This window comes from Parus major, chromosome 3 (genome assembly GCF_001522545.3).
Source record: "Parus major isolate Abel chromosome 3, Parus_major1.1, whole genome shotgun sequence".
NCBI classification, from domain to species: Eukaryota; Metazoa; Chordata; class Aves; order Passeriformes; family Paridae; genus Parus; species Parus major.
In genome coordinates, this window is record NC_031770.1 from 103894604 (window position 1) to 103922103 (window position 27500).

At 42.2% G+C, this 27500-nt stretch overlaps 1 protein-coding gene across 1 annotated transcript in view; it reads right to left on the reverse strand.

Moving 5' to 3' along the window:
- Window positions 1-27500, reverse strand: part of HS1BP3 (HCLS1 binding protein 3) — a 54929-nt gene that overhangs the window by 26059 nt on the left and 1370 nt on the right. The window contains exons 2-4 of the mRNA XM_015623013.3: window positions 22682-22847; window positions 12780-12987; window positions 10729-10948 (exon numbers count right to left, since the gene is read on the reverse strand). Of these exons, the coding sequence (XP_015478499.1) occupies window positions 10729-10948; window positions 12780-12987; window positions 22682-22847 (594 nt within the window). The remainder of the gene's footprint in view (window positions 1-10728; window positions 10949-12779; window positions 12988-22681; window positions 22848-27500) is intronic.

A 27500-nucleotide genomic window follows, 5' to 3' on the forward strand; every position in this document is an offset into this window, starting at 1 on the left:
GCACTGGTGAGGCCACACCTTTAGTGCCATGTCCAGTTCTGGTCCCTCAGTTTGGGAAGGACATTGAGATGTTTGAGCGCGTCCAGACGAGGCAACGAGGCTGGTGAGGGGCTGGGAACACAAACCCTGTGAGGAACGGCTGAGGGAGCTGGGGTTGTTTAGCCTGGAGAAAAGGAGACTCAGGGGTGACCTTATCACTCTCTACAACTTCCTGAGAGATGTTTGTAGTCAGGTGGGGATTGGTCTCTTTCTCCAGGCAGAAACTGACAGAATGAGAGGACACAGTCTCAAGGTGCACCAAGGGAAATACAGGTTGGATATTAGGAAAAATTTTTTTACAGAAAGAGTGATAAAGTATGGAATTGTCTGCCCAGGGAGGTGGTGGAGTCACCATGGATGTGTCATATCATGGATGTGTTTAAAAATAGACTGGATGTGGTACTCGGTGTCATAGTCTAGTTGAGGTGTTAAGGCATGGGTTGGACTCAATGATCTTGAAGGTCTCTTCCAACCATGTCATTGTGTGATTCTGTAAGATGGTTTTGAGGGCATGGCACCATGTTTTGTGTTCAGTGATGCCATCAAGTATGCCTCAGAAGCTATTACAGACAAAAACCAATAAAGCAAGGAAGGAAGAAGCTTAGAAGTCTTCCATTCAAGCCTCTCCAATCCTTTTGTGTATCATGACAAATAAAGAGCAGTTATTACAGAAAATTGTGATTCAGAGAGCAGACCTCAGAAAATAACTGATACTAGTGAAAATCAAAATCAAGCCATGTGATACACCACAGCTCATACCCACAGGGCTGAACTCTGTTACAGCCCAAAACAGGCAGGCTGTACCTATCCAGCTCCAGGCTAGTTCCTGAATTGTGCCACCACCCAACAGAGTGCCAGCTGAGAGGAGCCAGCAACCCATCCTTGCTGCAAAATGCCCCTAGGGATTATGGCCATGGAGCATCCTCAGGCATACAGTTACTACTGCCTGAACCTCATTACAGGGCCCAAACAGCTCCAGCCCTGACTCCTAGAAATGTACATTAGTTAGGCTGCCCTGAGGGCAACAAAAGCCCAAAACCAGCAAATATGATGAGTGCATGGGCTGGAAAAATGGTGCACAGTAACTGCCTGGTGAGGTTTTAGCATGCTCCCCATCATGAATGTGGCCCAGGTTATTGCTTTCCAAATATGATAATATTATTGCTTTCCCAAATGATGCCTGGATAAAGTTTAGGGATCAGTACAAGCTTAGGGTCCTTCCTGCTTTGGTCATGGCCAGCTTGCTCTGGGGAGCAGAAGGATTTAGCTGTTGGACAGAAGCTACTTTATTCTAGCTGGCAAAAGCAACACTACTGTTCTTGCCTGCTTTTATTTACTAGTTTAGTCACAAACCACCTACCACAGCTGTGTATTTCACTTTCATAATAAATCTTACTGCCTCTATTTGATTTGGACATGACTGGGCATATCAGGTAATACGGAAAGCAAGGGTTTGACTCTTACCCAAAATGCACAGAGGGTAATGGAAAGTATTTCTCTTGCTTCAACGACAACGGTCATTAACAACTATCTGAATGCCACATTTCTGTGCAAAGGGAAACTTTTCCCCAGGCAGATCTATAAAATCAGTTTTATTCCTTTTACTAAAGGGATAATGGAGAAATCTAACTCTTAAATACTGTGATACGACCCAAGAAATTCAAGTGCAAAATGAAGAGCTGCTGAGTCCCAGATGCATCTGTCCTTAGGGCCATTTCTTTTTAATTGACACTTCAGATGATTCCAGACCTGGCCAAATGCTGCAAGGGGCAGCAGTAAAAGATGTGATCCCCAGGTGTGTTAATTAGTACCAGCCTATAGTTATATAGCTAAAACATGCATTTTTGGCAAAGTTTTACAGATTGCTTTCAAAAATGGTTTTCCAAAAGCTGATTCTTTGATCCTTTGAAATGAAGACAGAAATGTCTGCAGCAGGCCCATGGGGAAAATGAAACAATGGTTTTATTAAGTCTGCTGAATTAAGAACCTGACAGCATCAGATGAAAGGGAAAACAAGTCTCCCATCTTGACTTAAACTGAGCACACATTCACCCCACAGCTTCTTCAGTGAACAGTAAAGCAATAGGGCAGCTCTGAATCCATCCCTCATTAGCAGTCTGTCTCATCTATGAGCAGTTCCCTGCATCTGTTGATTAAAGATTTCCCCTGCCTTGGTGATAGGAGCAGGCTCATCGATGAGGTAATGCCTTTTTTATACTAATTAAGGACTTGAGTCATCCTTTTATTGTAAGGTCCATGAAACAAAACATGTTTAAATCTGCCCAATTACATCATGTTCAATTCTCTTCCAAAGGAGAAGTAAAAAAAAAAAAAAAAGACACTTTTGATTCTGTGTAGTCATAAATTTATCCTGTAGCCTCTCTGAAGGATCTCCTACTCTTCTCTCTCAGTTAAGTGAGGACTTGCTGGATATGCTTACAGATCAGCTCACAGCAGCTCCTGCACACCTTCAGTGCTGCCTAGCTTTGCTACAAACGCCTGCACATCCTGCCAAATAGGAGGGGGAAACCAAAAGCCAAGAGTTCACTCAGAGGACAATGGGAATTACTTAAAAGCTGGTACCAGCTAGTGGCAATGGCATTTCACTCCAGTTCCCTGATATCACTTTGCTCTACAGTTCTTCTGTATACAGAAAAGTCCAGGTTAAGTTTTATTCCTTTAGTACATTGTAAACAATGAATGAGATCTGTTAAAAATCCTGTGAAATCTTTCTTAAAAGGAGACATTCTGCTTTAGCAATCTGGTCAAATTCCAAGCTGGGTATTTGCATTTACATGGTGCAATTCTCTCTGCATTTCCAGTTGAATTAAGTGCTCTTCATTGATGGTATTGCAATGAAGTGTTGCGTGAAGTAATTAAGTCCTTGCTGCATTTTACCCCAGGTGAAGTTACATTTGTGTTCTGCTTGGAAACACCACTGGATGATACACACAGCTGTAACACTACACAGACTAGAAAGTTATTTTTAGCCCTTTGGGCTTAGGATGATGGCATAAACACAAATTAACTATTTATAAAACCCATTAAAGTATATTCAGTGTTCTAATCAGAAAGAAAATGAAGCACATTAAAAATAATTACTTAAAATTTTTCCCAAAGGATCTTCATGTTCCAGCTGTGGATGTACTGGAATCACTCAAGCCAGTCATGACAAACTCACCACTGAACTTTAAGCCAGGCAATTGCTTAAAAACTTGGGGAAATAATGACTGCATAATCTCATAGGACCAAAAATCCAACACTAGACAGGGAAATATGAATGCAGACAAGGACAATGCTGGCACAGGGAAGGCTCTCACATGTTTTCCTTAGGTCAGGGAAATGACTATTTCCAAAATAAAAGAAAACACAGAGCAGTCAACTTTAGAGCTGTGATTTGTGTATCCGCTCCAAATCTCTGTGACAGCTAGTGCCCTAGCTCTGATCCCAAGGTACAGTTCTCTCTGACTGCCAGGTGCATAGCAGCAACTACCTGCACAATACACTCTCCTGAAGGAATGCTTATGGATAGAACACATGTCAACTACAAGTCCAGGAGTACCCAAAAATCTCAGTTTTCCTGACCATAATTCCATTCAGTCTGCCCATCCAAAGAAAAGCTATGAAAGAAGAGGGCCAAGTCCTTCTCACATCCAACTCAATTTCCCTGGCTGGGAAATACAGCAAGAAAAGGGTCTCAGTTCTACCACCTGCAGCCTCACAAGCCTTGGTAAAGTTATCTCAATGGACTCACAAGACATAACACAGAATAAATATGGATGATTCTGTGAGGTACAGCAGCTAAGGCTTCATTTTCCATTGTTTTCTTTCAGTCACCCTCAACCTCCCATTTGTGGGGGAACAGTAAGATTTTCAGTAAGGAAACATATTGGAAAAGGTTCTCAGGAGATGGGACTGGTGGCAGAAAAGAAAGAAAAGCCCTCTGCATGGGAAACACCATTCACAAAGCACCTATAAAAACAAATATGCTCAGGAGAAAAACTGGAGGCACCGAATTCCTGCAAGGAGAGCATCCCTGCCAACCTGCTCTACTCCCTAGCTACTCAGTTAGAACAATCCTAAGGGGAAGGCTACAAAATTGCCTCTGAAAAAGCTTGAGACCTCCAGCAGCCTTAACTTCAGTATGTGTTTTCTACTTTTTTCTTAAATGCCAATCCGTCACAAAACCAGACAATTTATGAAAAGTGAGGCAAGCTTATTCTATAACTGGGCAGGTAATACAGAATTTTTGCTCCCTTTTCTTCTTTTCTCTTTGATGGAGAAGAACACTATACCAGACTATTATCCTTGGTTTTCAGAAAAATTTCACCTGTCAGTAGAAGACCAACAGGGTTGTTTACTGGGATGTTGTGAGTTGCCAATCTGACAGCAGCTGGATTGGAATTGTGACAAATACTTGTGTCACTTGGCAAAGTGATGGTCAAACATGCCTTGCAACCTAAGCTTGTGACTCAACAACTGGCAGAAAATAAAGATTTGCCTGTTTAAATCTCTGAAGGCTTCACAGCTGTGAGCATGGATACACACACTGCTAGGAAAACAAAGCTCTTTATTCATTCATTGTTTTGATTATCTGAATTTTGTTAAAGAAAAAGTAACCTGTATCTTTGCTCTTCTTTGATGTTTTGACGCCTTCACTCTCTTTTAGCTGACCAGGACAAATAGAAAAGTTGTTTTTATGCTGTGTATAAATCCTACTAGATTCAGAGGGGAAGGCAAACATGTACCTGGCTGGCTGGACCAAAAGGCAGCTGTGAATGTGTGAGCGGCTGAGGAGCAGGATGCCTGAGGAGTGGCAGGAATACAACCCTGCCAGCCAAGGACCAGAAGGCACAGCAGCTGAACACATATTTTGACAAGTTTGCTCCAGACCATCTGTCCAGCAGACAGCAGCTGTGCTACAACACCACTCCAGCCTGCAGAAATGTTCTTCCTTGGAGGGGAAAAGCCATGAGCAAGTATGCTACCCTCACCTATTACAACTTTGGGCACTCCAATAAAACCACTTGGAAAGATGCTAAATGCAGGATTCCCCTGAAGCTGATTTCTGCCTCTTCAACAGCCACTCTCAGCTGTCCAAGGTTTCTGGCAGAGGAAGCAAGATCAAATGCTGCCACTCATTTCTTCCCCGAAGACAAAAGGCTGAGGCGTTTTAGGCTCTTCTGCCACAACAGGGGAGAAGAAAGGAAAGGGAATCAATAACTCAGGAGTCAAGCTCTAGCCTGACTGCCACTAAGGGGCTGGGAAACATGAAGGTGTAGGATGCAACACAGAAATGACTGCTGGCTTATGTGCCAACCTACTTCCTCCTGCAGCCTGCTAGGCTCTGACAGCTCTGGCAAGGCCAGGGCTGTCTCCTGGCTGCTCATTCCTTGCCAATCTGCTGCTCCAAGCCATCACCTACTTCATCTGCAGCCTCAAAAAGCACCAAGTGCCTTAACAATCTCCTTACCAATTAAACCCAACAACAGCAAACCTCTAGCACTGGAGGTGCTTGAGCTTGACCCCAGCAACCACCAACTATAAAGATTTAAAAAACCTCTGGCAGAAGGCACCCAAAGCATCAGCCCTCACCAGCCCCATCCCTTCCTAACTGTTGTCAGGACTTAGTTGTGTCTGTGTTTAAACAACAACAGATGCAAAGCTTCCACCTACCCAAGTGTCTGTATTCCTCAGGAGAGGCACGAATTTGGAAGAGGAAAAGCCACAAGGGGAAATCCTCTGAAACAATAGTAAAGGCACAGAGTAGAGACAGAAACTCTCCAGGACCCACTGGAAGATAGAAATACTCTTGCCTAGGAAATACTCACCTCTGTGCAGTTTGCCAGGAAAAACCTATGCCTGGAGAAATATATGCTGTCACTGAAAGATTTAGGGAGGCAAAGGAAAAAGGAGGAACCCTGTGTAGAGGAGAGGGTCCTATGAGGGCTGCAGAGAGCAGATGAAGACAGGAAAAAGAAAGCACAAGAAAAAGTGGGTTCTCCCAAAGTGGTGAACAAATATTACCTCAGAAGGTAATTGCAGCTGAAAAAATGCATGTGCTGAAAGGGCAGCTGCACGTTTTAACCCATGAGGCAGCCACAATCCTTTTGCAGAATTGTTGCTGCTTTGTTCAGAGGAGCTGGTTCACAGTCATTTTAATCAGCTGCTGTCTGTGGTTTTTTTGGAATGAACTGAATACAACTACTAAATTCAGTTGTTGTGACTACAGAGTGGGAGGAGAGGGATGCTGAAGCTCTTGGCTTCAACATATGAATGGTAAAACTTGGTATTTCACCCACAAAGGAAAAAGACAAAACCCAATTCAGTTACTGCAATGTGTTTTTTAACTTGCTATAAGATGAAGACCTGGAAATGTGAACTTGGCCTTGCTTGGACTAAGCAAAGAAACTCCCAAAGCAAAGAAACTCCCAAGCTGGATGGCTGAATTCTCTACAGAAAGCCAAGCCCTAGGGTAGCTTGAGGGCAGACTGGAGCAAAGATGGCAGCAGGCAGAAAGCTCTGTTGGTAGAGGAACATGGGGCCATACAGGTTTTTTGAGTAATTCCTTCACAGTCTGGGCCTGAGCACAGGAGCTCAGTTCAACAATTCAAGCTGCTGGAACAGTCCCTGGTACCCCCCTGGTGTGGGACAACCTGTCTTCTCCCAAACCCTCCCAATCACAGCCCAGGAGGCAGCACAGGCCAGCAGCCACTTGCAGTGGGCATTCTGGAGACAGCAACTCGCTGAGAGAACAGGAGAATGTCATGGTCCAGGCACGGCCAGACAGCTCAGCCAGCCCTGGCCAAGGGGCCCTGGCACGGCCGAGCTGGCTGAGCACTGCTGCTGCTCCAGAACCCTGCTGCACACAGCTCCCCTCACTCCATGCCAACCTCCCCTCAAACCACTGGTAAACCACACCTTTTTCCATTGCAGAATTTTCAGCAGTACCATCAAGTTCAGGTGGAATAGCTCATCCACCTTGTGTTTCTCTTCCACCCCTTGTCCTTCAGAGGATTAGCCTCTTTCAGATCCATTGCTCTTGTTTCTTTCATTCCTGAAGACATGCCAGTTGGAGAGCTCCCTGCAACTGAGATTAGCTACATAATACTATTTTGCAATTTATGAGGAAAACCCTTTAAAACATTGTTAAAAGATACTGTATCTTTAAAATATCAGATACCAAAGCACCACAGTAGCCCAATAAGAATTTAAAAATATGTATCTGCAAATGTTGAGCTCTATGGATTTAAAGAAGAGTGATAAAGAGTGGTGACAAAACTAAGTCAATATACCTAATATTGTCCCTACAATAGGGAGTTAAATATGTATCTGATTTCCTACTTATATGGGAATTAAAACAACTTAACAAAGAAATATTATCATGATTGTGATGATTGTGGCTTAAGAGAAAAAATGAAAAAAAACCCCAAACACAAGAGATGCTAACTTTAAAAAAAAGCTATGAGAGCCTTACAGTGACTTACAAGTCACTGTACACTTAAAGTGCTGAGAAAAGTGAAATGGAGCTAAAAGTGTGCCACTGCTACACAAGTGAGTACACTATAATTCATTCCCTTATGCACAGCTGCTATCAGAGGATCATCTTACTCTGTACTAGGAGTGATTTTCCTTACAGGACTTGTATATTCTGTCCAAAACTGAAAAAAATTCTACAAATGTCCAGGAAAACTTGCAGAGTAATTGTTGACAGTACACACGAATACCAATACACCAAACTATCAAGAAAGGCAGAGGATGAAGATAATGAAATAAACCTTGCATCCCACAAATATAAGTTAATTTTGAGCACCTTTTTTTTCTAGGAAGAACCAGGCTTCTGGGGTAAAAAAAAATAAAAAGGAGGAGGAGTGTTAAAAGATGAAAACTTAATCAGAAATATGTATTGTTTTTGACATGTTTCTGATTTGGACAGCAAAACCCCAAGTCCTTCTGTTGCTAAGAATCCCAGAATCACCCTGCTAACACAGAGAGAAAGCTTTGAGGCATAAGAACCGTACAACAGAGAGTTTGGAGATTATCATTAACAGCCACAAAAGATGAAGAGCTGAACTGGCAAGTGAGTTTGTCCACCTGACATCAAAGAGCAACTCAGACACAGCCCTGAAAACGAGGCAGAGAATCAGCACCACTGGGAGGTCTCTTCCAGGCAAAAGGAACCAGGCCATTATGAGCTCCCACCTGCATGATGACCAGCAGTACAAAACCAGAAAAAAAAGGCCCTAGTTTAGCATTTTACCCCTAAGGCCAGATATTTGCCTAGATATTGGGTGGTTCAGCAGCACAGCAGCAGTGCTGGGACAACTCCAATTCACAGCCATCTGGCCCAGGAGGAGAAGTTGTTACCAAATGAAGCGTGCTGACAGCATATGGAGGCCTGTGCTACTGGAGCAGTTTCATCCTCATCCAGAAAGCAAAAAACTTGTAAGATTATGCCAAACACATGATTCAATTTAGGTTGGAGCTCTGCTGCTCAAAGCACTCTGGCCACCACTACTGCATGAAATGGACTGGCTTGTTTCAGTGCTGACTCTACAGCTTTCCAAGGGCTTTTCAGAGAAGAAAGGAGCATGATTTTTTTTTTTTCCTTTTTAACCTGAATTTACTAGGCTCTAGGGGACAATTTACTACTAAACACATTTATCAATCTGCTTTACCTCTACCTCCTGTTTATTCATTCCCATATAAAAATAATTTCAAGCACATGTGAAGCACTGAAGCTGTAGGGCTTCAGCTCCCTCTTCAAAGCACGCAAGCACCAAACATTTTAATAGGCATAGAAGACACCCTAAAATGTCCCCCAAGCACTTCCCATCCACTGACCACTAAGCTCCTGCCTTTGGCCTCTCATCTAGACACATCTTACTAGATGGCACACAGCTGTGATAGTGTGCTGATGTCCCATCTGATCTCCATGGATGTGAGCTGAAAATAACTTCCATGGAAGCAGGATGAGTTACAGGAGAAAGAGACAATGAAAAATCCAGCTCAGAATTCTTGTTTCCACTTTCATGTTTCCCCACAACACTGTACATGTGACAGTCACAAAAACAATAATAAATAGATATGGAGATTTCTTTTATAGATAGCCAGCCACTGCTTTAGAGTTAAAAACTTCTGACTGCATAACATGTCATGCTGCAGCTCTGTCCCAGTGATGACCATACTTCTTATATAAATGAAGTTATTTTGATTCAGTAAGAATTCTGTACTTGGAAGGAATGGAAGCAATAAACTAAATGAGGATTAAATACCAGATCTTGTCATCCTTCAGTGCATTAGAAGACCAAAATAATCAAGATTTTCAAATGCTATGTCAAGCGGTGCAGAGGAGAAAAGCAAATCTCTTGCTTGTTTTGGCACAGCAAGCTCTTCACAGCTTCTATTTGTTGTAAGTTGGAAAATATAACATTGCATTTGTTAACCCAATAGGTCATTTTCCTATCTAAAAAAGGACAGCTGCTTTTGTAGACATACAAACTAAAGACCATTTTGTGGGAAGTATTGCTTTATCTTCTCATTGTAAATAATTATTTAAATTTTTAAACTCTTGTTAAACAAAAGAATAATTTTGATGCTGAGTAATTTAGCACATTGTGTCAAAAGAGTAATAGTTAATGTTCTCTGGTGAAACTTTTCTGATTTAAAGGATTAAATACTTCAAGTAAAAAGGACAGTATCTGGGCATCCATGATTACATATGATTATAATAACAGGAGGAAAATCCAAATAGGGCTTCCAGTATTAATCATCTTATTTGACCAAACTTAGTGTAGGAGACACCAGCTTGGAGCCTAGATTGAATGATCCCCTGGAGATGATTTAATGCCATTGGGAAACACCAAGAGAAGGGTCTGGCTAGTTACTCTCAGTTACTCCCTTTTCCTATGCAGAAACATTTTGAAAGCACAGTCTAGACCCAAGACAACATTCAGTAGTGGCTGGTGACTCTGGGTAGCTGAAACCATCCAGCTGGGTTGATCAGTGCTTACTGAAGATCAAAAACAGCTACACCTCCTTTACTTGGACATCTAAAGCCTGAGACACCCTAAAAAGTAGTTGATACTCATGATCCCAGCCACAGAAAAATTTGCTTCCAGACTTTAGTAGTTAGAAATTGGTTTGGAATTCAGTGAGAAATTCCATCTTGAAGTGAAGAAAGTAACTGTCATAAAATTACTGGACAGGTAAACAAACCCAGATACTAATATCAGGAAGCTCTGATCCATTTTCTCAAGCTGTTACTGCTTATATCTTAGTTGCATTTAGTATGTGAGGCCTTCAACACAGGAAAAAGGAAAGAAAAGCCACACGTGAGCTCAAAAGCAATTCCAGACACTGCAATCAGAGTGTCCTGTGTACTCCAGAAGGCACATCCACTGGATGCTGGAGGGTTGATGCTTTGTGGTAGAGCCCTGCAGTGTCCAGCAAAGTACTTTCTGTAGCTGAGACTGTTAGCATTCATGATGTCCCTTGTCACTTCGATGTCCTGAGGAATGCGCTGAAAAGGCACCACAAAGTCTCTTCCCTCTGTCAAAGCACCTCATTCATGAACTGCAGAGGCCCCCCCTCCTCTGTGAAATTTAGTGATGTGGGACTGTGACATACAACAGCCTTATTCAGAAAGGCTAAAATCTAAATACCTAATTTACAGGTTTTTAGCCATACCTGATTATACCAAGAGGGTCTAAAATTTCCTCTTCTTCCTCATCTCCCTCTTCTTTTCTCTCCCCTTTTTTGATATTTTCCACTGATAAAAGCTGTGAGATTAAGTCAGGTGTCTTCTCCTCTTTGAAAAAATCCAATGCATCATTTTCTTCATCTTCTTTCTCCCTGTCATCAGGCACGTTTTTACCCTTGAAGTCAACAGCACTGGAAGATTTTGTTCCTGCAAAACCCAGTAATGGAGAAAAAAATGAGTATATGAGATAACAACTACAGGTTTTTTATACCTTGCACTTGTTCCTGACAGTTTTGTTTGAGGAATAAAGGACATGATCAGCTTTTGTAAAACTTTCAAAACACTCCCACTGTTCCCTTAATTCACTGTGTGTCATTATGTGTCTGATCTGTTTACTGATTTAAAGTAGTTAAGTAGAGGAAGATAGAGGAAATGAACTTTATCTGAGACATAGCAGCACATGTCAAAACTACTTATTTATGTTCCTTCTACAGTCAACAGAAACAATAGAATTTCCACGTGGTGATTCATCCCATCCAAATGAAGTCACGTTAGAAGTTTCTCTTTGAAGTGCCTATTTCTCTTCTACTTGATACACAGAGACTGTAAATACTCTGCTTAGATGTAGGTAGCTAACTTTCACATAGTTAGTAGAGATAAAGTCCTCTTTTTGATACTCTTTAATTAACTTGGGCTAAAATTAGAGCATTGGACAGCATGTTTCTACAGCTCTCCAGTTTACCCTGAAAAATGAAGCCCCAAGTTCTAACACCCTTCAGTATGCAAGATGGAAGGAGCAAATTCAGCCAACTGAAACATAAAACTAAGTCTTCTCACCATACTTGTGTAAGGAAAACTAATCCACAAACACCAGAGGTTTATGTCCAAAAAGGAGGCAGAGGAGTCCTTTTATTTTATTTGAATAAAGGGAGAGACCCTATTTACATGCAAAAGTCAGCAGAATAAGGAGAAAATACTTCTTTGTTACAGTTTCTGGATGTCCAGAATTTAAAATAATGAGAGAGCAAAAAAGAAAGGTTACTGAAAACTGTGATGGATAAAATTAATGGTTACACCATTTTGACTAGTGAAGTAACATGTCATGGGAGTCTCATTTCGTCCAACGTTTCATGTCTGCATCTGCCAAATCAGGGTAAGACTTACATTACTCTAAGGCAAATTTTGATTTCACATTACTTGCACATGATCTGCCCACAGAATGCAGTCCAGCCTAGTTTAGCTGCAGATGTGCACCATGGTTAGGTTAACCAGCAAGCAAAGATCAATCAACATGAATTCTGAATTCTTTGTGCAAGGGGTCTGCTCTCAAGAGAACACTGCCAGGGGAAAAAAAGCCCCAAACAAAAACTTGCTACCCGGATCTTGCCACACATTAAGCAGCTTTGACTATAGCAAACTGCCAGTTTCACAGAGCTAATCTGGCCAGACTTGTTGCTTCTGCAAAATGGGCTGTTTACACTTGTTAGCTTCTTGCAACTTCACTTACTTAAAAGTAACCCTCCACTAAGAATCCTGCACAGCACCAGGCTGGAGTATTCCCTGCTCAGCAGCCCTCAGCTGAATTAAAAACAGAGAACTCACATGTTCCACTCATTCAGTAACTCCCTCCTATGCCCAAAGGACACAAGAAAGGAACTACACTAATCAATAGACAAGACAACAAGAGCTGGACATAAGGCTAAGGAAAATGAAGAAAAAAAAATTAAAAGTAAACTAAAAAGAAAAAAAAAAAACAAAAACCAACCAAACAAAAAAACCTAGCCAGAGAATGTATTTAACTAATAGAGAATCTGTCTTTCACTTAAATCTTTCTCAGAGTCAATAATTTGCAGGAAAACCAGACAAAACATGGAAGAGTTGCTCACTAAGGGAGACTGCACTGTCCCTTTAGGGTCCATCTCCCCACGGATAACATAGTTATCAGAGCACTCTCTAGTTTTTGGCTACCTGAGTCAAGAACTTAACACTCCCATACAGTACACTCATGGGAGAGGGGACACTCACATCTTTTAGTTACCTAAAAATTCCAGTAACTCAGGACTTGTTGCTAGTTCCTCATCTTTGGAGATGAATTTCATGATATCATTGAACATAGCTCTTCGTTCAGAGATGTCAGATTCCCCCACAAAGAGAACTTTTCTAGGCAGGAGTGGAAGAGAAACCTGTGGATATCGTGCTGTCAGTCTCTGGTAGAGCTCTTCAATCTCGCTGTACTTCTTGGAAACCTGCAATGAGAATGTGTTGCCTGGGTTTATTTCTTTACAGGAAATACAGAAGCAGCAGAGCAGCAGTTTAAGTGCTGTGAAACATTAACTGTGCAAGTGGAAAACCATATATTAGCAAAGAGCTTTACACATGGCCTAGCAAAAGCCTGTTATGTACCCCATGAATCCTCCAGCATTGTTGTTGGTCTTCTATTATTAAAATCTCCTGCTTAATGGAATTAAAGTTCATTGCCAGAATCCATTTGTCTGACTCATCAGCTAATGAAATACTGGGAAGGTCACTGCTCCAGATACTTTTCTGACAGCAGGAATCCTTCTCCACTGAAAGTGATGCCCAGTCCTGAGAGACAGGAGGGAAGAAAAGCCCTGTCTGGTAGGTATATGGTAGAGAAAGTGGCCTATGTCTTTGCACCATTGTCCCATTCCTCACTCCTGGTGGCTTCAGTGCAGTTTGGCTGCTTGGGCCTAAAAAACTGTCACCTTTTCTGCCCTCAAGAGCACATGACACAAAAACCTAAGGGCAAAGACCTCTGCTGACCCCTGACTATTCAGTTCATCCATGAGAAAATAAAAACCAACAATTTGGCCATGGCCTAAAAGGTTCTCATACAGGGAGAAGATGTCAACAGTGAATGGAGTCATTCCTTCTTTGGACAAAGACAGGAAGCCTGAGGAGAAATAAGGCTCAAAATATTACAAGGAAAGCAATAGCTATGGGAATGTTGGTTAGAAAAGGTGTGGCTCTAATGCCACATTAAGTATTGAATTCAGTATCTTAAACCAACACACAAAACCCACACAAAAAACGAAACGCTATCTCTAAGTGACGTTACAGATGCAATGAGGGTGACTTCCCTGCTAATCCCAGATAATAAATTTGTCAAGGCCCTCTGTGGACTCATAATCTATCAAACTGTTTCAATTAATACAGAGATTTGAAAAAAACAACCAAAATAACAGTGCTAGCGGAGTGCATAGAACACAGATACTCTTTTGGGCTCCAGCTCTTATCCTCCTCTAACACATGTTGCTGAACTCTAGTGGAGTGAATCCTAATTAACACTGCAATATGTGCAGTATTGCACATACTGAGATGGATATAAAAGACAGAGAGACTCAAGAACCACACCTTGGAATGAAGAAATGCTGAGTTCTCCCACAAACAGAGGAATTAAAGAAAGTCAACCTAACAAAAAGCACAGAAGGGAAGTGAGTTATAGATTAATGCAGAATCCCTACACTGCCTCTATACAACAAACTAAACAGCACCAGGCATATTCCCAGCCACTGCAACTTGAGAGGATCCACTAGAAACCTCATTTACAGTGTCTGCTGGAACCTGAAAATGTCTGGGACAGTTCCTACACTCTGGGCAGCTACCATTCTTCAGCCCAAGATCTGGCACAGTGGACAGACCCCTCAGCAGACAGTTTGGGGACTGATGCACACTGCAGATGGTAAGAAAGTTTAATCCTGCACATGCTGCCAGACTGTGTTCCCTCCAGGCCAGCGAACAGGCCCTGACAATAACAGGAACACCTCAACCAGTTCACTGATTCAGATGTGGGCACAAAGAGCAATAACCACCTCCGCTTTCACGCTTCCCTGCCTTTCGCAGTAATTATCAATCTAGCCAGATGATTTGGAAAACCATTTGCATTTCAGCTGTACAATGTTCACTGTAGGTTCAATGTCCAGCCACAAAAGGCAAGCAGCTTTGTAACAAAGGTCTGAAATGCAACACCCAATTGGAGTTGACAGGGCAATGAAAACCAAGAATTTTAGACTTGTCTTATGAAAGCAACAAAGGTTAAGTGTGAGTAATACTGTGCTCCACATGCGGGATCTGAAATACCATTCAGCAACCAAGCACTAAAGTGAGGGCAATAGAGATGTTCCAGAACATCATAATCTTCCCTCTGAAAGACACCCCAAAGAGAGGGGAAAGCAATTCCAGAGATTCTGAGCTGCTGTACATTTTTAGTTCACTAGGTCCCAGTAGCACTCTGAGCAGGGTATGATGCCTGAGCTCCTCCCAAAAATACTAAGTAAGTGCGAATATAAGGACAGTAAGGAATTCACTGGTGCTCTTTTGAAAGAATAAACATCATTGGCCTCCATCCAGGAAAAAAAAAAAGTAAGTCTGATTTGTGAAAAACATTTAACATCTAATTAATTTCAATAGTAACTACCAAATTAATTTCTGAAAGCATTACCAGACAGCAGCCAATCAACATTATGCCAAAACAGTTTTTTAAATACTCTAACACTGAACTGAGACAAACTTATTTCTTTCCCCACTTTATTTTCATTCCTCCTCTATCAAAGTCTGTAAATTATTCATAAATCTCAATTTATGTCTAATTACACCACTGAACTTAAAGCAAATGCACACCCTCGCATCCCATCGCTAATTGCGCCTTTGTGGATCTGCGTGGGCTTTGAACAACAACGCCGGGAACGCACACACGACACGGAATACCAAGTGTGACGGCACTGTCTCCAAAGCATACTAATGTGCTTCCCAAAGCCTGCACACACCGTGCAGGACAATATCCAGCAGTGCCGGGATGCCCTCTGCTGGAACACCCTGCCACACCAGTGAGCCGCCAGACCTCCAGCCAAAACCATTCTCTGCTTACCTAAGCACAATGCTGGCCCCTGCAAGCCCCTGCCAGCTGGGGTTCCTCACCCACTGTCCCTGTGCCTCAAGCTCTGGAAGCCATGGGCTCCTCACTCATCTCTTCTGCCAGATTTACTCTGGTTTTGGTGCTCAGAATGCAGTGGTGAGGCTGGCTGAGCCCACCAGCCCCAGACTGGTGCACTGAGAATCACTGAATGGTTTGGGTTAGAAGGGACCTTAAACATCATCCAGTTCTATGGGCAGTGACACTCTCCACTATCCCAGGCTGCTCAGTCTGTCATCCAACCTGGCCTTGAATAATTCCAGCAATGGGGCAGCCACAGCTTCTCTGGGCAACCTGTTCCAGTGTCTCAGCACCCTCACAGTCAAGAATTTTTTCCTTACAACAAATCTACACCTTCCCTTCTTTAGCCTAAGGTCATTACCCGTTGTCAATTCCAGGTCCTTGTAACCAGCCCCTCTCCTGCTTTCTTACAGCCCCTTTAGGTACTGGAAGAGGTCTTAACACCACCCTGGAGCCTTCTCCAGGCTGAAGAGGCTCTCTCAGTGTCCTCACAGGAGAGCTGTCCCAGGTCCATGGCCACTTTTGTACCCTTCCTCTGGATCTGTTCTAATCACATCTTTCCTGTACTTGTGACCCCGTAGCACAGAGGACTTACACGAGCGTCAGACAGGTTCCACAGAATATTTTTTTTCAAGTCAAATCCCAGACATGACGTAGAGCATTCTCACACCTTTCCAGTCAGAAAGCACTGCTCTGCCACAATTCTGGACCCTTTCAATGTGACATCTGTCAATTTTCCAGAAGAAAGGTGCATCAGCATGTAACAAAATTAAATCCTGCCTTTCCTGGTTATCACTTACAGCCCTTTGAAATTGTTGATGGATCCTATGGCCCAAAATGTCAGGATAAAAAATAAGCACTGCTCTAAACCCCATTTAATCAATCCTATTAAGAAAACAAAGTTCCATTTGATTAATATTCAAATATTTCTCTTCTGCTGCCTGTAATTTGTCCAGGCCCTCATCCCATAGTTATCCTCTCCCCCTCCCCTCCTCTAACTGAGCCCTGTGAACACTGTGGAGCTAAACCCCACCACCTGTAAGTAAGCCTGACTGCACACACTTCAAGGAGCTCTGTCAAGTCACAATATCAAAGGCTCAATCTGCTTCACTTCAAAAGAGTTAATCATGCAAATACAGAAAAGCATGTGCACATTTGCCAGGTCAAGACCTTATTTGCCTGCAACAATTAACATCCAACACAGAACTTAAAAGACAGACAGGGATGGGGTGAATGTGTTTTTTTTTTTTTTTTCTTTCCGCTGGGAACAAATAAATAAGTTGAATGTGATCAAGTATAGCTAGAAGGTTAAAAAAACCACCATGAAGTTCAAAGTGAAAGTCTGAAGTTTGCTGCTCATCCCCCAAATCTCATGCATGTGCCTTGCCCCCCTCTTCCCAAGGGCCTCCTGCATGAAAGTACACACCGGAATGGCTGTAGGACACGAGCCTGGGACTCACAGTTGTGTGCAGAATTTGATCCCGCTCAGTATTAATGCTATTTAATACCTCCTTTCCCTTCAAAGCTCCTTTTACTGCCCTATTTCTGACCTCAAACTTGTCTTCATATGCTTCATATCTACTGCAAGGATTTCAACAAAATGGAGATCTTAGAGCTAACCGAGCTCTTTGCCAGCCAGTGCGCACCAATAAAGAGCACACTTGGTTTTATAGTATTTCATGAAAACCAGGGCTACTGTGACTTTCTTCTTATAAAGCCTTCTTCTTAACACCAACAGAAAACGGAGATCCAGCATCTCTGTCCTTTAAAATAACCACTAGCTTTGGGTACAGGAATCAAAAGCACCCCTTCTCCCAGGCAGCACAACCCAAGTTTTTCCTTGGAAACTCCCAATTCAAGCCATACTAGAATTAATGTTGCTTGGTGACCCCATGGGTATGGATTATGGTAGATTTTAATTACATGACCACATGCTGTTCACCTCATCTGTTTTGCCCAGCAGAAGATCAAGAACTCTAATATTTCTTTTTAATCAACATGAATCCTTAGTGGCTTCTGGACCTCATGCTACACTGAGCATGAATTTCCCCCCCTCTTTCACATTACAGAAGCCATAAGGTGAAGGAATTGATCTTCACAACATACCTGTATGGTCAGGAAAAAGCAACTCCAATGCACAGATTTTGACACCCCCCCAACCCTCCCCGCAAAAAGGCCAACATATGCAAAAAGGCAATGATGAAAACATAAATGAATACACATCCATGTAGTCATACACTCCCTCATTTTCAAAAAGGAAGACAGTTCTATAATAAATGCCTCTCTAAACTGTGCTATCCCTGTCAAACACCAGTAGTTATTTGTTCAGCTTTGAAATAGAAAAAACTTGACAAATAACTTGTACAGAAGAATCAAACTGGATGCAGATACAATGAGAAGACACTAAAGGCTGAGTGGATTTTTAGTAAGACTGGGAAGGGAGAAGTTAATTGCTAGAAAAGCTAAGGTGTGGCTAGAAGAAATGCTTTTAAGAAAAGCAAAGCCTTCTCTTTTTATCACAGAAAATGGCAAATCTACAGGCAATAATTAAATATCGCCTAGGTAGCAGTACCAAAGAGAAAACCAATTTCCGTCTTTTGATAGTACAAGAGTATTCTGACCTTTGAAAGAAATGCAACTGACATTTCCCTTAATTATCAAATATAACCTTAAGGTAATTCAGTTCTACAACCCATTTTCCCTATTTTGCAATTAGCGTTTTTTAAAATTAAAAATTTCTCTCCAGTTTCTAAGAATTTAGATCTGAATGTCATCACAGAAGTGAATTTCTTCTTCTGCTAATGCTTCACAAACATTTTGATTAGAGATGCCATGATGCTGATTTTTCAGAATTAAGGCTGGGGAATAGGACACTCTGGATTGTTTAGGCCCACACTAAAGGCTTCACAGGTCAGATCTGAAATCTCTTTTTGATGTTCATCTGTTTTTTGTCATTGAGCCTTAACACATCTCTTGATCTTGACAGGATGAGAGACAGACAGAGCCTCAATCTGCACCAAGGGAGGTTCAGGTTGGACATCAGAAGGAGTTTCTTCATGGAAATGGTTGTTAAACATTGGGATGGACTACCGAGGGAGGAGGTGGAGGTACCATCCCTGGAGGTGCTCAAAAAACATCTGGATGTGGCACTTGGTGCTCTAGCATAGTTGACAAGGTGGTGATCTGTCAAAAGCTGGTCAATGATCTCAAAGGTTATTTCCCACCCAAATGATCCTATGATTCGGCTTAAAGGATGTTGGAGTCTGAGATACAGATTGTGTGCCCTTGTTTTTAATATTTAGTTCTAGAATTCAAAGAAACACTGATTTTCATATAATATGAAATTCATGGGCATGTTTTCATCGTGATACATGAGAACAAATGCTAAAGTTAAATAAGAAAAGTGTAAATGTGTAGATTAGAAAGTTTCTTGAATCACTGGGTGAATGGGTTGAGGTTTAGAGTTTAAGGTAGTTTAGAGAGCAGGGAGGATTTAGGGTGTTGTCTCTTGTCCTTCTTCTTTCTTCTTCATCTTCTTTCCTAGGGGTTTTTGGGTAGTAGTAGGTGATTGGGTAGAAAATGCCACAGTGCAGCACAAAGGTGTTGGGTCATTGGGTCACTAATAAAAATAACTTAGTTGGCATCTGTTAATTGGGTAAATGGACATATAAAAGACCTTGAAGAAGATCTTTGTTAGCCATTTTACCCCTTTACTATTATAGTGCACATAGCTCCTTGTACCTTGTAATGCTGATAAGAAAAAATAAACAACTGAGACCGAGAGAGAGAAAAAACTCGCCTCCCGTCTCATCAATCTTCAGTTCAAAGGGAAAAAGAACCCAAATCCAAAAGTCCATAAAGAGACAAAAGGACACCTCTTCCTTGCTGACCATCCTTTCCCAGGGAAAAGAGGAGCTGCAGGAGCCACTGGAGCCACTGCCTGGCACTTGCCACAGGCACTGAGGCCTCAGGACAGCGACAGGGCAAGGAGGAGCCACAAAACACAGACCTGGCTCCCAGCTGGCCAAAACAGAGACAATCTGAAAATCAGTATCCAGGGGAATCCTACCCCACCTGCCTGCCTTCTCTAACCTACATGTCACCTCAGCGCTGTGACATTGGCTCCTTCTTCCAGTTTGCCAGTTTCAACAAAAGCAAAAAAAGATGTCCCCCATCCCATTCTGCCCATTCTGCTCCAGAACATGCACACAGTAGTTTCTTCATCCTTTAGATGTCTCATCTCACTTTGCTTTGTGATACAAATTTAATGTGTTAGATCTGCTATGCACTGCAGCCTTGTTCTTCTCTGTGGTTCCTCAGGTACCTTTCTTACACTTTACCTGCAGACTCTCTGGGGAAGGGTCACAGCTCTTACTTGTGCTGCTCCTGCATCCAGCAGAACACAGCACTGCACAGACACTGGGTGCAACCCTCCTTCCCTGGCAGCCACAGGATTGGCACTTCTCTCCAGGTTAAGCCATCTGCCTACAAGCATGAGGTGTCTCAACTCCCATGACAGTCACTGGTAAAATGACGCTTTGGTGAAACACGACTGAAGCTCAACTCACCTGAACACAGGCAGTCAGTGGCACCTTGGATGCTGTACTGTGTTCTGCTTGTTGTTTCAGGGCAGTGACAATGCCTTTATGTCCTCTGTCACACCTGCCAGCCCTGTGCACACACCTATGGTAATTTAGGGTTTGTTTCTCAAATGGTACCAGACGTTTATGTTATGCAAAGTGGGTTCCCCCACCCCACAGATGCTCAGCTACATCCTTTTCAACAGCATTGCACCGATGGGGATGGGAGTTTAGAAAACCAAATGCAGACATCTAATTATAGAGCAGACTGTTTTGCCCAGAAAAAGGCATCCCATGCCATCTGAGATGCTTTGGGGTATTCAAGGGGCTTCTGTTCAGCAGGCTATTACCACCCAGGACCCATATGAAACCCATAATCTTTTGAAGGCCAGGCAGAAAATCCCAGGACACATGTGACTGCACAAAGTGATCTGTGTGCAACTCTACTGACCCTCAAGTACTTCAGCCTGGAGTTGAAGCTCCCCACCACAGCTGTCTAAAATGTAAATACTTTCTCTTTATGGTCTAAGAAGAGACACATTTCCAGAGGATGAGTCACATCATTCCCCTCCTTCCCACTGACCATAAAAGCATGGACAGACTCAGATTAAAATATCCAGTTTACAGAGAGATAAGTTATGACAGGTGAATCCCTCTGTTCCTTCCAGTAAATACATATAGACAAGACTTGTTGGAATGAATCGATGGAAAGCATCCATCCTCAACCTCCCAGCTCATGGTTTTAAATTACTCTCACACAACAAACTATATAATATATCATATTTAGTCAGCTGAAAAAAATGTAACTGAGGAGATAAATGTTATTCTCGTCAGGCTCCACCAGTTTTTTTCTTCATAAAGGATGAAATGTCAGGAGGCCTCACCAGAGGAGAAATCAGGAAGGTTCATTTCACTTGAGAAGAGCAACTGAGTGCTGAAAATCCTCCCAGAGAGAGACATGGGAACAGACAATCCCAGCAAGCAGAGGGGCTGCAGTACAGTCTGTTTCTCCTTTTTACAGACAAGCTAATTTTATCAATTTTTTCTTAAATGATGCAAAATGAAGTTAGACAATGACAGCCCAGTTTAACATCTCAAGTGTAGTCAGATTCTTTCTTCCACAGAGATGTGTGGAAATATTACACAATATAAGCATGAAAACAAACAACTGTGCACCCCTTCTCTTATCTGCCCATGTCTGGCCCTTCCCTCTCCTAAAAGAAACTTTAATGTGATTATGCAACTCACAGGCTCAAGGAACAGGTGTATATCAGTACTGAATAACAAACCCCAAAAATACTAATTTTTAGCCAGGTGCAGTTCTTTAGCTGATGTTAGGGAATAGGCACATGACACTGGCACACAAAAGGAAACACTGCAGGAGTGAGAATAAGCAGTCAGGGATGAGGGAGAACAGAACAGAATCCTATACCAGCATTGCTGCTTGCACCATAGTTACATATAGCACAAAGTGTGGAATAAATGCAGGAGATCTCATTTGTTGTAAAGCATTTCTTTACAACACTGACAGATGTTTATCTCTAAATCAGATTGCTTAAATAGGGTTTTATCAACTGTCTTCTGTGAAGTGTGTTATGCTGCAGGTCATGGCCTACCAGATAACCACACAGTCACATCTCTCTGACATTACAGCTATTGCCAAAACCTCTGAAAAGAGCAGATGTTCAAGCATGCAAGGGCGTGTCCCTTTGTGGTCAATGGACAGAGAAACGCACTTCTTGGGAGTGGTTCAGCAGGCAGCTAAAGATCAAATAGAACACCCTAAATGCACCTTTTCCCATCAGCTTGACAGACAGTCCCAGGGGCAACAGCTTAAGTGGATGTGCACACACCATAGATGAGATTAATTCCACCTGTTATAAGTCATGTGTTGTGCTTTCAAGCCTTTACTCTGCAGGTATAATGAAAAAGACAATCCAGCTAAATAATGTTTTATATGGACACTTCTTTGTGAACCTCCCTTACTAAGGATTTTAAAAGCTGTGCCTATGTAATAGACCCATTCAAATAAGCTACTATATATTTATTTCATGTTTCTGTATGAAGTCTAGTACTGATACATATGTTGGAGAATCTCATTTGTAGCAGAAATTGCAAAAAGCTTAATTGGATTCCTATTTGTTGATCCATAATGAAAAATGCCTTAAAGGCAACAACAGTCATCATCACTTTTAGCTCCTGGAATAAAAAGTTCAGTTACTGTGTGCATAATGCAATACACATAATGGAATAGGAATTGCAGAAATGGTAAGACTGTGTTGTCCTACCAAGGACCTTGACCTGGAGAGGCTGTGATTGATGATGAAGCATCTGCTACATCATGACAGAAATAATCAATGCTGATTAAGAACGTGATCACTAACACAGGTCTGATTAAATATTTACCATAAATTGAACCACATCTTCAGGCTTGTGCTTTGCTGATTTGAAGGCAGCCAGTCGGGTAACAACAACAATGTGATACTCGACATGGCCAGACATCATCTTCCCATGGATTTCCTGGTATTCCGGCACTGACAAATCCAGCCCAGTGTGGGCATTCTGAATTTGCCTAGGGAAAAAAACACACAGAGTTCAGGCACTGGCACAGAGACTTCTCCCAGCTACAGACCCAAGAAAATCAGTGCAAAGGCTCTCCCTGGACCGGGACATCAGACAGACCCTACCCCCAACTCTTCCTACTCTGCAGTAAGACAAACTGAGACATAGCCTGTTTCCTATATTCCATCCCAAAGCACCTGCCATGAGCCACTGCAGGCAACATGAGACAAAGGTCTGTTCATAGTGGCTCATCCCAAGCCCTATCCACCTGTCCTTTATCTAAGGACATTCCCAGGAATGACAGAGACAATAGCTGAAAGGTGCCATGAAAGAAAGAAGGAGCTCTCTGGAGCACAGGGACAACTTGAGGTTTGTGAAGAGCCAACCAGGGAACTGGATTAAAGCTGAAATCCAAAGGAAGCTGCTGGAGCAGACTGTTGGGCCAATTGCAGTTTCCATTTGTGAAGGGCCTTGAGGAAAATCAGACAAACATCAAGACTGAGCAAGTTAAAGGAGGACACGATCTCTCAGAGCTGCCTCCTGGTTTTGGCTGTCTGATAGACAGTCTTGTCACCAAACAGCCTAAAGGGCACACTAGCCAAAACAGCGTGGCTTCCTCGCAGAAAATCCTACTGGAAACAGAAGTACCTGTCCTTTCATACCCAGTTAAAGTAGACAACCACAGAACTAACCTCCGAGAGCTGCCAGCAGTCATAACCACCCATGGCTCCTCCTGGAGGAAAAGGCAACAGGGGAGCTGCTGCTGCTGCAGTTTACTCAATGCAATTTTTTCCTCCTGACCACTTCAGATCCACATAACTGGTGCTATCTTTCCCCCTGGATTGCCACCTGAAAATATGATATTTTTGCAAGAGGAATGCCAGATCATACAAGTGTGCTCACAGATCAGGAGTAAGACCAAGCAGTTGCTGTTGGAGTATTAAATGGTACATTTAATGAAATAAACAGTCTGTTTCAACAGCCTGAAAACCTAAACTGGTAAAAGATCCCTTCCCCAAAGCTGCCCTATGCCAAGCCACAGAACGCTTGCTGTTACTGGAACCAAATATTCTGCCAGAATCCGAAGTTCACCATCCAGAGGACTGAATACCCTCTGAATACATCTCTGAGTACATCCTTCCTATGTGTGAGTGAATGTTTTTTAGAGAAAACAGAAGGGACCATTTAAAAGAAAATCAAACTAGGATAATTTAATATTTTTAATGCATTTTTAGATATGAACCATGAGGATTATCAAGTTCCATCTTCCCTGTATTTCCTGCAGACTGTAGAGTTCTTGCAGAATTCTTACCTCTTCCTTCAGGAAGTTTAGATTAAGGTGCCCTTTCACCTAAGGATACACAGTGCACAGAACTTAATATACACTTTCAAGAGGTTTAAACAATCTAGTTTCAAACAAAGTTTCAAAAGATTCCTCTCATTGTGTCAAAACTTGATCAGTTCTTATGAAACTCAAGCTTCCCCAAGAAGGCAATCTCTGAATCTCTAATGCAAAGCTTGAATAAAAAGCCTTTTAAAAAGAGTATCTTGAGAGTTCTTAATAAATAGGATAACAATAAACAAGGACACAGACCCAGTTTTGCACCCAATTCTCTTTGCAAGCCATGTTTAAAGCCCAAGGCTTTTAACAACAGCTCTACCATCTCCTGTGTTTTGATGATGTTGTTCTGTCTGCTCCGATTCTGTTCTCATGTTCTGCCAGTCGAGGACTTCACTTTACACATCCAGACAAAATTTTGTTCTCAGTTACACGTGGCTGGCTCTAACACAGGACCAGTAGTGCCTGTGTGTGAATATAGAGGTGCCTGGCTTTCACACAGCAGCCTGTGGGACCTGCGAGTAACAACCATCATCTGGAACTCTGCCTTCTTCAGTGGCAGCCAAAATTCTGACTCTAAGGGCACCTGCCAGTAAAATCAACTGGACCTGGAGATTTTTAGAATATACCTGCAGCAGAGGATATGCTATTATACAAGACTTACAGATCACAATAGCCTTAAACACTTAAGATCACCAAAGGAATTTGCCCACTGTGGCAGACTATATAAAGAATCAACTCCTCATCTGTGACCACCGACACCTCCACCCCAAAATCTGCCCCATGAATTCCTGGAAATATGTACAGTAAATTAATTGAGGTAAGATAAAGGTGGTACTATTGTCCAAGTTATCTCAAGCCTAAGAAGAGGTAAAGAAGACTGGGGGAGAAGAGTGTAACACTGCAAGGAGTCCATGGAGAAGGCCAGCTCAACAACTGTGATGAAGGTCAGCTCCGACTGGAGGAGACTATAGTCCACTGACTCAAAAGAAGAGACACACTGAGCACACACACATGTAGGCTGATTCACACTCACATGTAGGCCTGAGGCTACTTATCTCTTCTGATGGGGCATAACAGGCTGAACTACACAGGCATGAGAGACAGCTGTCATGTCTTAAAAAGTGTCATAAACCATCAAAGACACCCAAGGCACCCCCAGATGTATTTCTGGGGCCTTCCATCAGAGGACTGTACATGCAAAAGACAGTGCAAAGCTCCCCCCTACAGGGGAAGTGCTTGGGCATGCTCACATATACCTGAATGTATATCAACCCATTAAATGTTATGTTTTGTGGGACCCTTACCACCAAAAAGGGTGAAGAAGGACCAGCAGAATATTGCTGGATCCACAAGGTCAGTGATTATTTTTCTACTTAATTGTTCTCTCTCTGCCTCTCCCCCCACCTTCTTTTCTATGTCTTTGTCTCTCTCTCACACACACATTTTACTAAATAAAATCTGCATTATTAATTTTGGCATATGATCTCATTTGCATGTTAATTTGGGTAGAAGCATCACTCTCTAATAATCACAATAATCAGATCTTAACAGCTCTCCAGATGTGCAGCCACTCAGAAGTTGTGACTGTAGCTATGGCAGCAAAAAGGTCTGTCACTGGTACTCAGGAATGACTTACTAACCCAGGGAAGTGTGTGAGTTACCAGTCCTTGAAAGGATGTGTAGACACGGCACACGGGAACAGGGTTTAGTGGTGGACGTGGCAGTGCTGGGTTAATGCTTGGACTTCATGATCTCAAAGGTCTTTTCCATCTCAAATGAGTCTGTGATTCTACTTCTGTTAACACAGAGTATAAATGACTAGCTAACCTCCTTTCTCCTCTAATATAAATAAAAGGAGTAATGATCAGTGAACCATCCTCAAGTGGCCTTTAGCTGAAAACACCAACCATGTACAGATGTTCTGAGATGACACAATGACAACTTCACTGTAAGAGCTGCTGCATGCATTAGAGAGTCGTGAAACTGTCATGAAGTTAATAAGTACTTTATCTACACCCAGGGGTTTTCTTTTAAAGTTGTTAGAAGTCTGTGCTAAAATGTCATGGACAATTATTAGAGGAAGGGGGAATAGCTACATTTTTGTTTGTTTGCTTTAGGTCTTATGATCATTTTCATTATCACCTACAGGAGACCCCTATTATCTCTTCCATAGCAACAGGATTTCTTTTTAAACATAAAACTTACTCTAAACAAACAGAAATCAACAGGGAGGCTGAGACAAACAGAGTGTACTATCCAAAGCGCTCCCTAGTTCTTGCAATGCCTTCAAAATAAGCAGCCTTAGTACTTAATTAAATACTGTTATTGTTATTCAAACAGACCCAGCACCTACAAATCCAGGACAGAATATAGTTTCACTCCATTTTTCACATAAAACACAATTATTTTTATACTTGTAGCTTTTTAAAAAAACAGCAAAAGGAGAAAACTGGTTGTTTAACTCGAACAGACAGGTTTATTGCTTCTACTCTTTATTTGAATCTAGCTTATCTCCAGTTTACACTTCTATCTAAAAAACAGACAGTTCACCAGAGACCTGGGTACATGGTTAGCCTTCCTAACAGGAATCACTTCACCCAAACTCAAGGAGACCATTCATACCAGCAACACTGGTGTGAATCATATCATTGCACAATCAGATCATGCAGGATTGGCCCAGAACACAGGAACTGTAGATTATAAAGGTCAGCTGAACCGAGCAGCTTCCACAGTTCACGGAAGAGCTGGGTTTTCACTCCTGTTTTCTTTTATTTGCATATAATAATGAAATTGTATTTTAATTAATTGAAGTTGTATTTTAATTAATCTGCTTTCTGTGCTGAAAGACCAACATGGGGGGTGGGTAATAGCCACCTCCAGAAAGAAAGTAAAATAAGAGATGCAAGTGCTGTGGCCAGAGAAAGGTTTATTCCAGCACCTGTGTGGCCAGGAGAGCAGAGTCTGTGCTTCCTGCCTCGATAAAGTCAGCCCTGCCAGCAGCACCCATTTCCAACAATCTCTCTCCACAGGGGACCAAACTGCAACATCCCTGGTTATAGCAGGAGAAAAGAAATTGTACAACTGGTTTTGTTTAAGTGAAGGCAGAGTACTCACAAAATAATTTATTTCTCTGTATTGTCAAACTACAAGTATACAGATTTTGTAGGCTCCCCAGAGAAGTGATCACAGCATCAAACCTGACAGAGTTCAAGAAGTGTTTGGACAATGCTCTCAGGCACATGGTGTGATCCTTGGGATGTTCTGAGCAGGACCAGGAGTTGGACTCAATGATCCAACTCAGCATATTCTATCATTCCATGA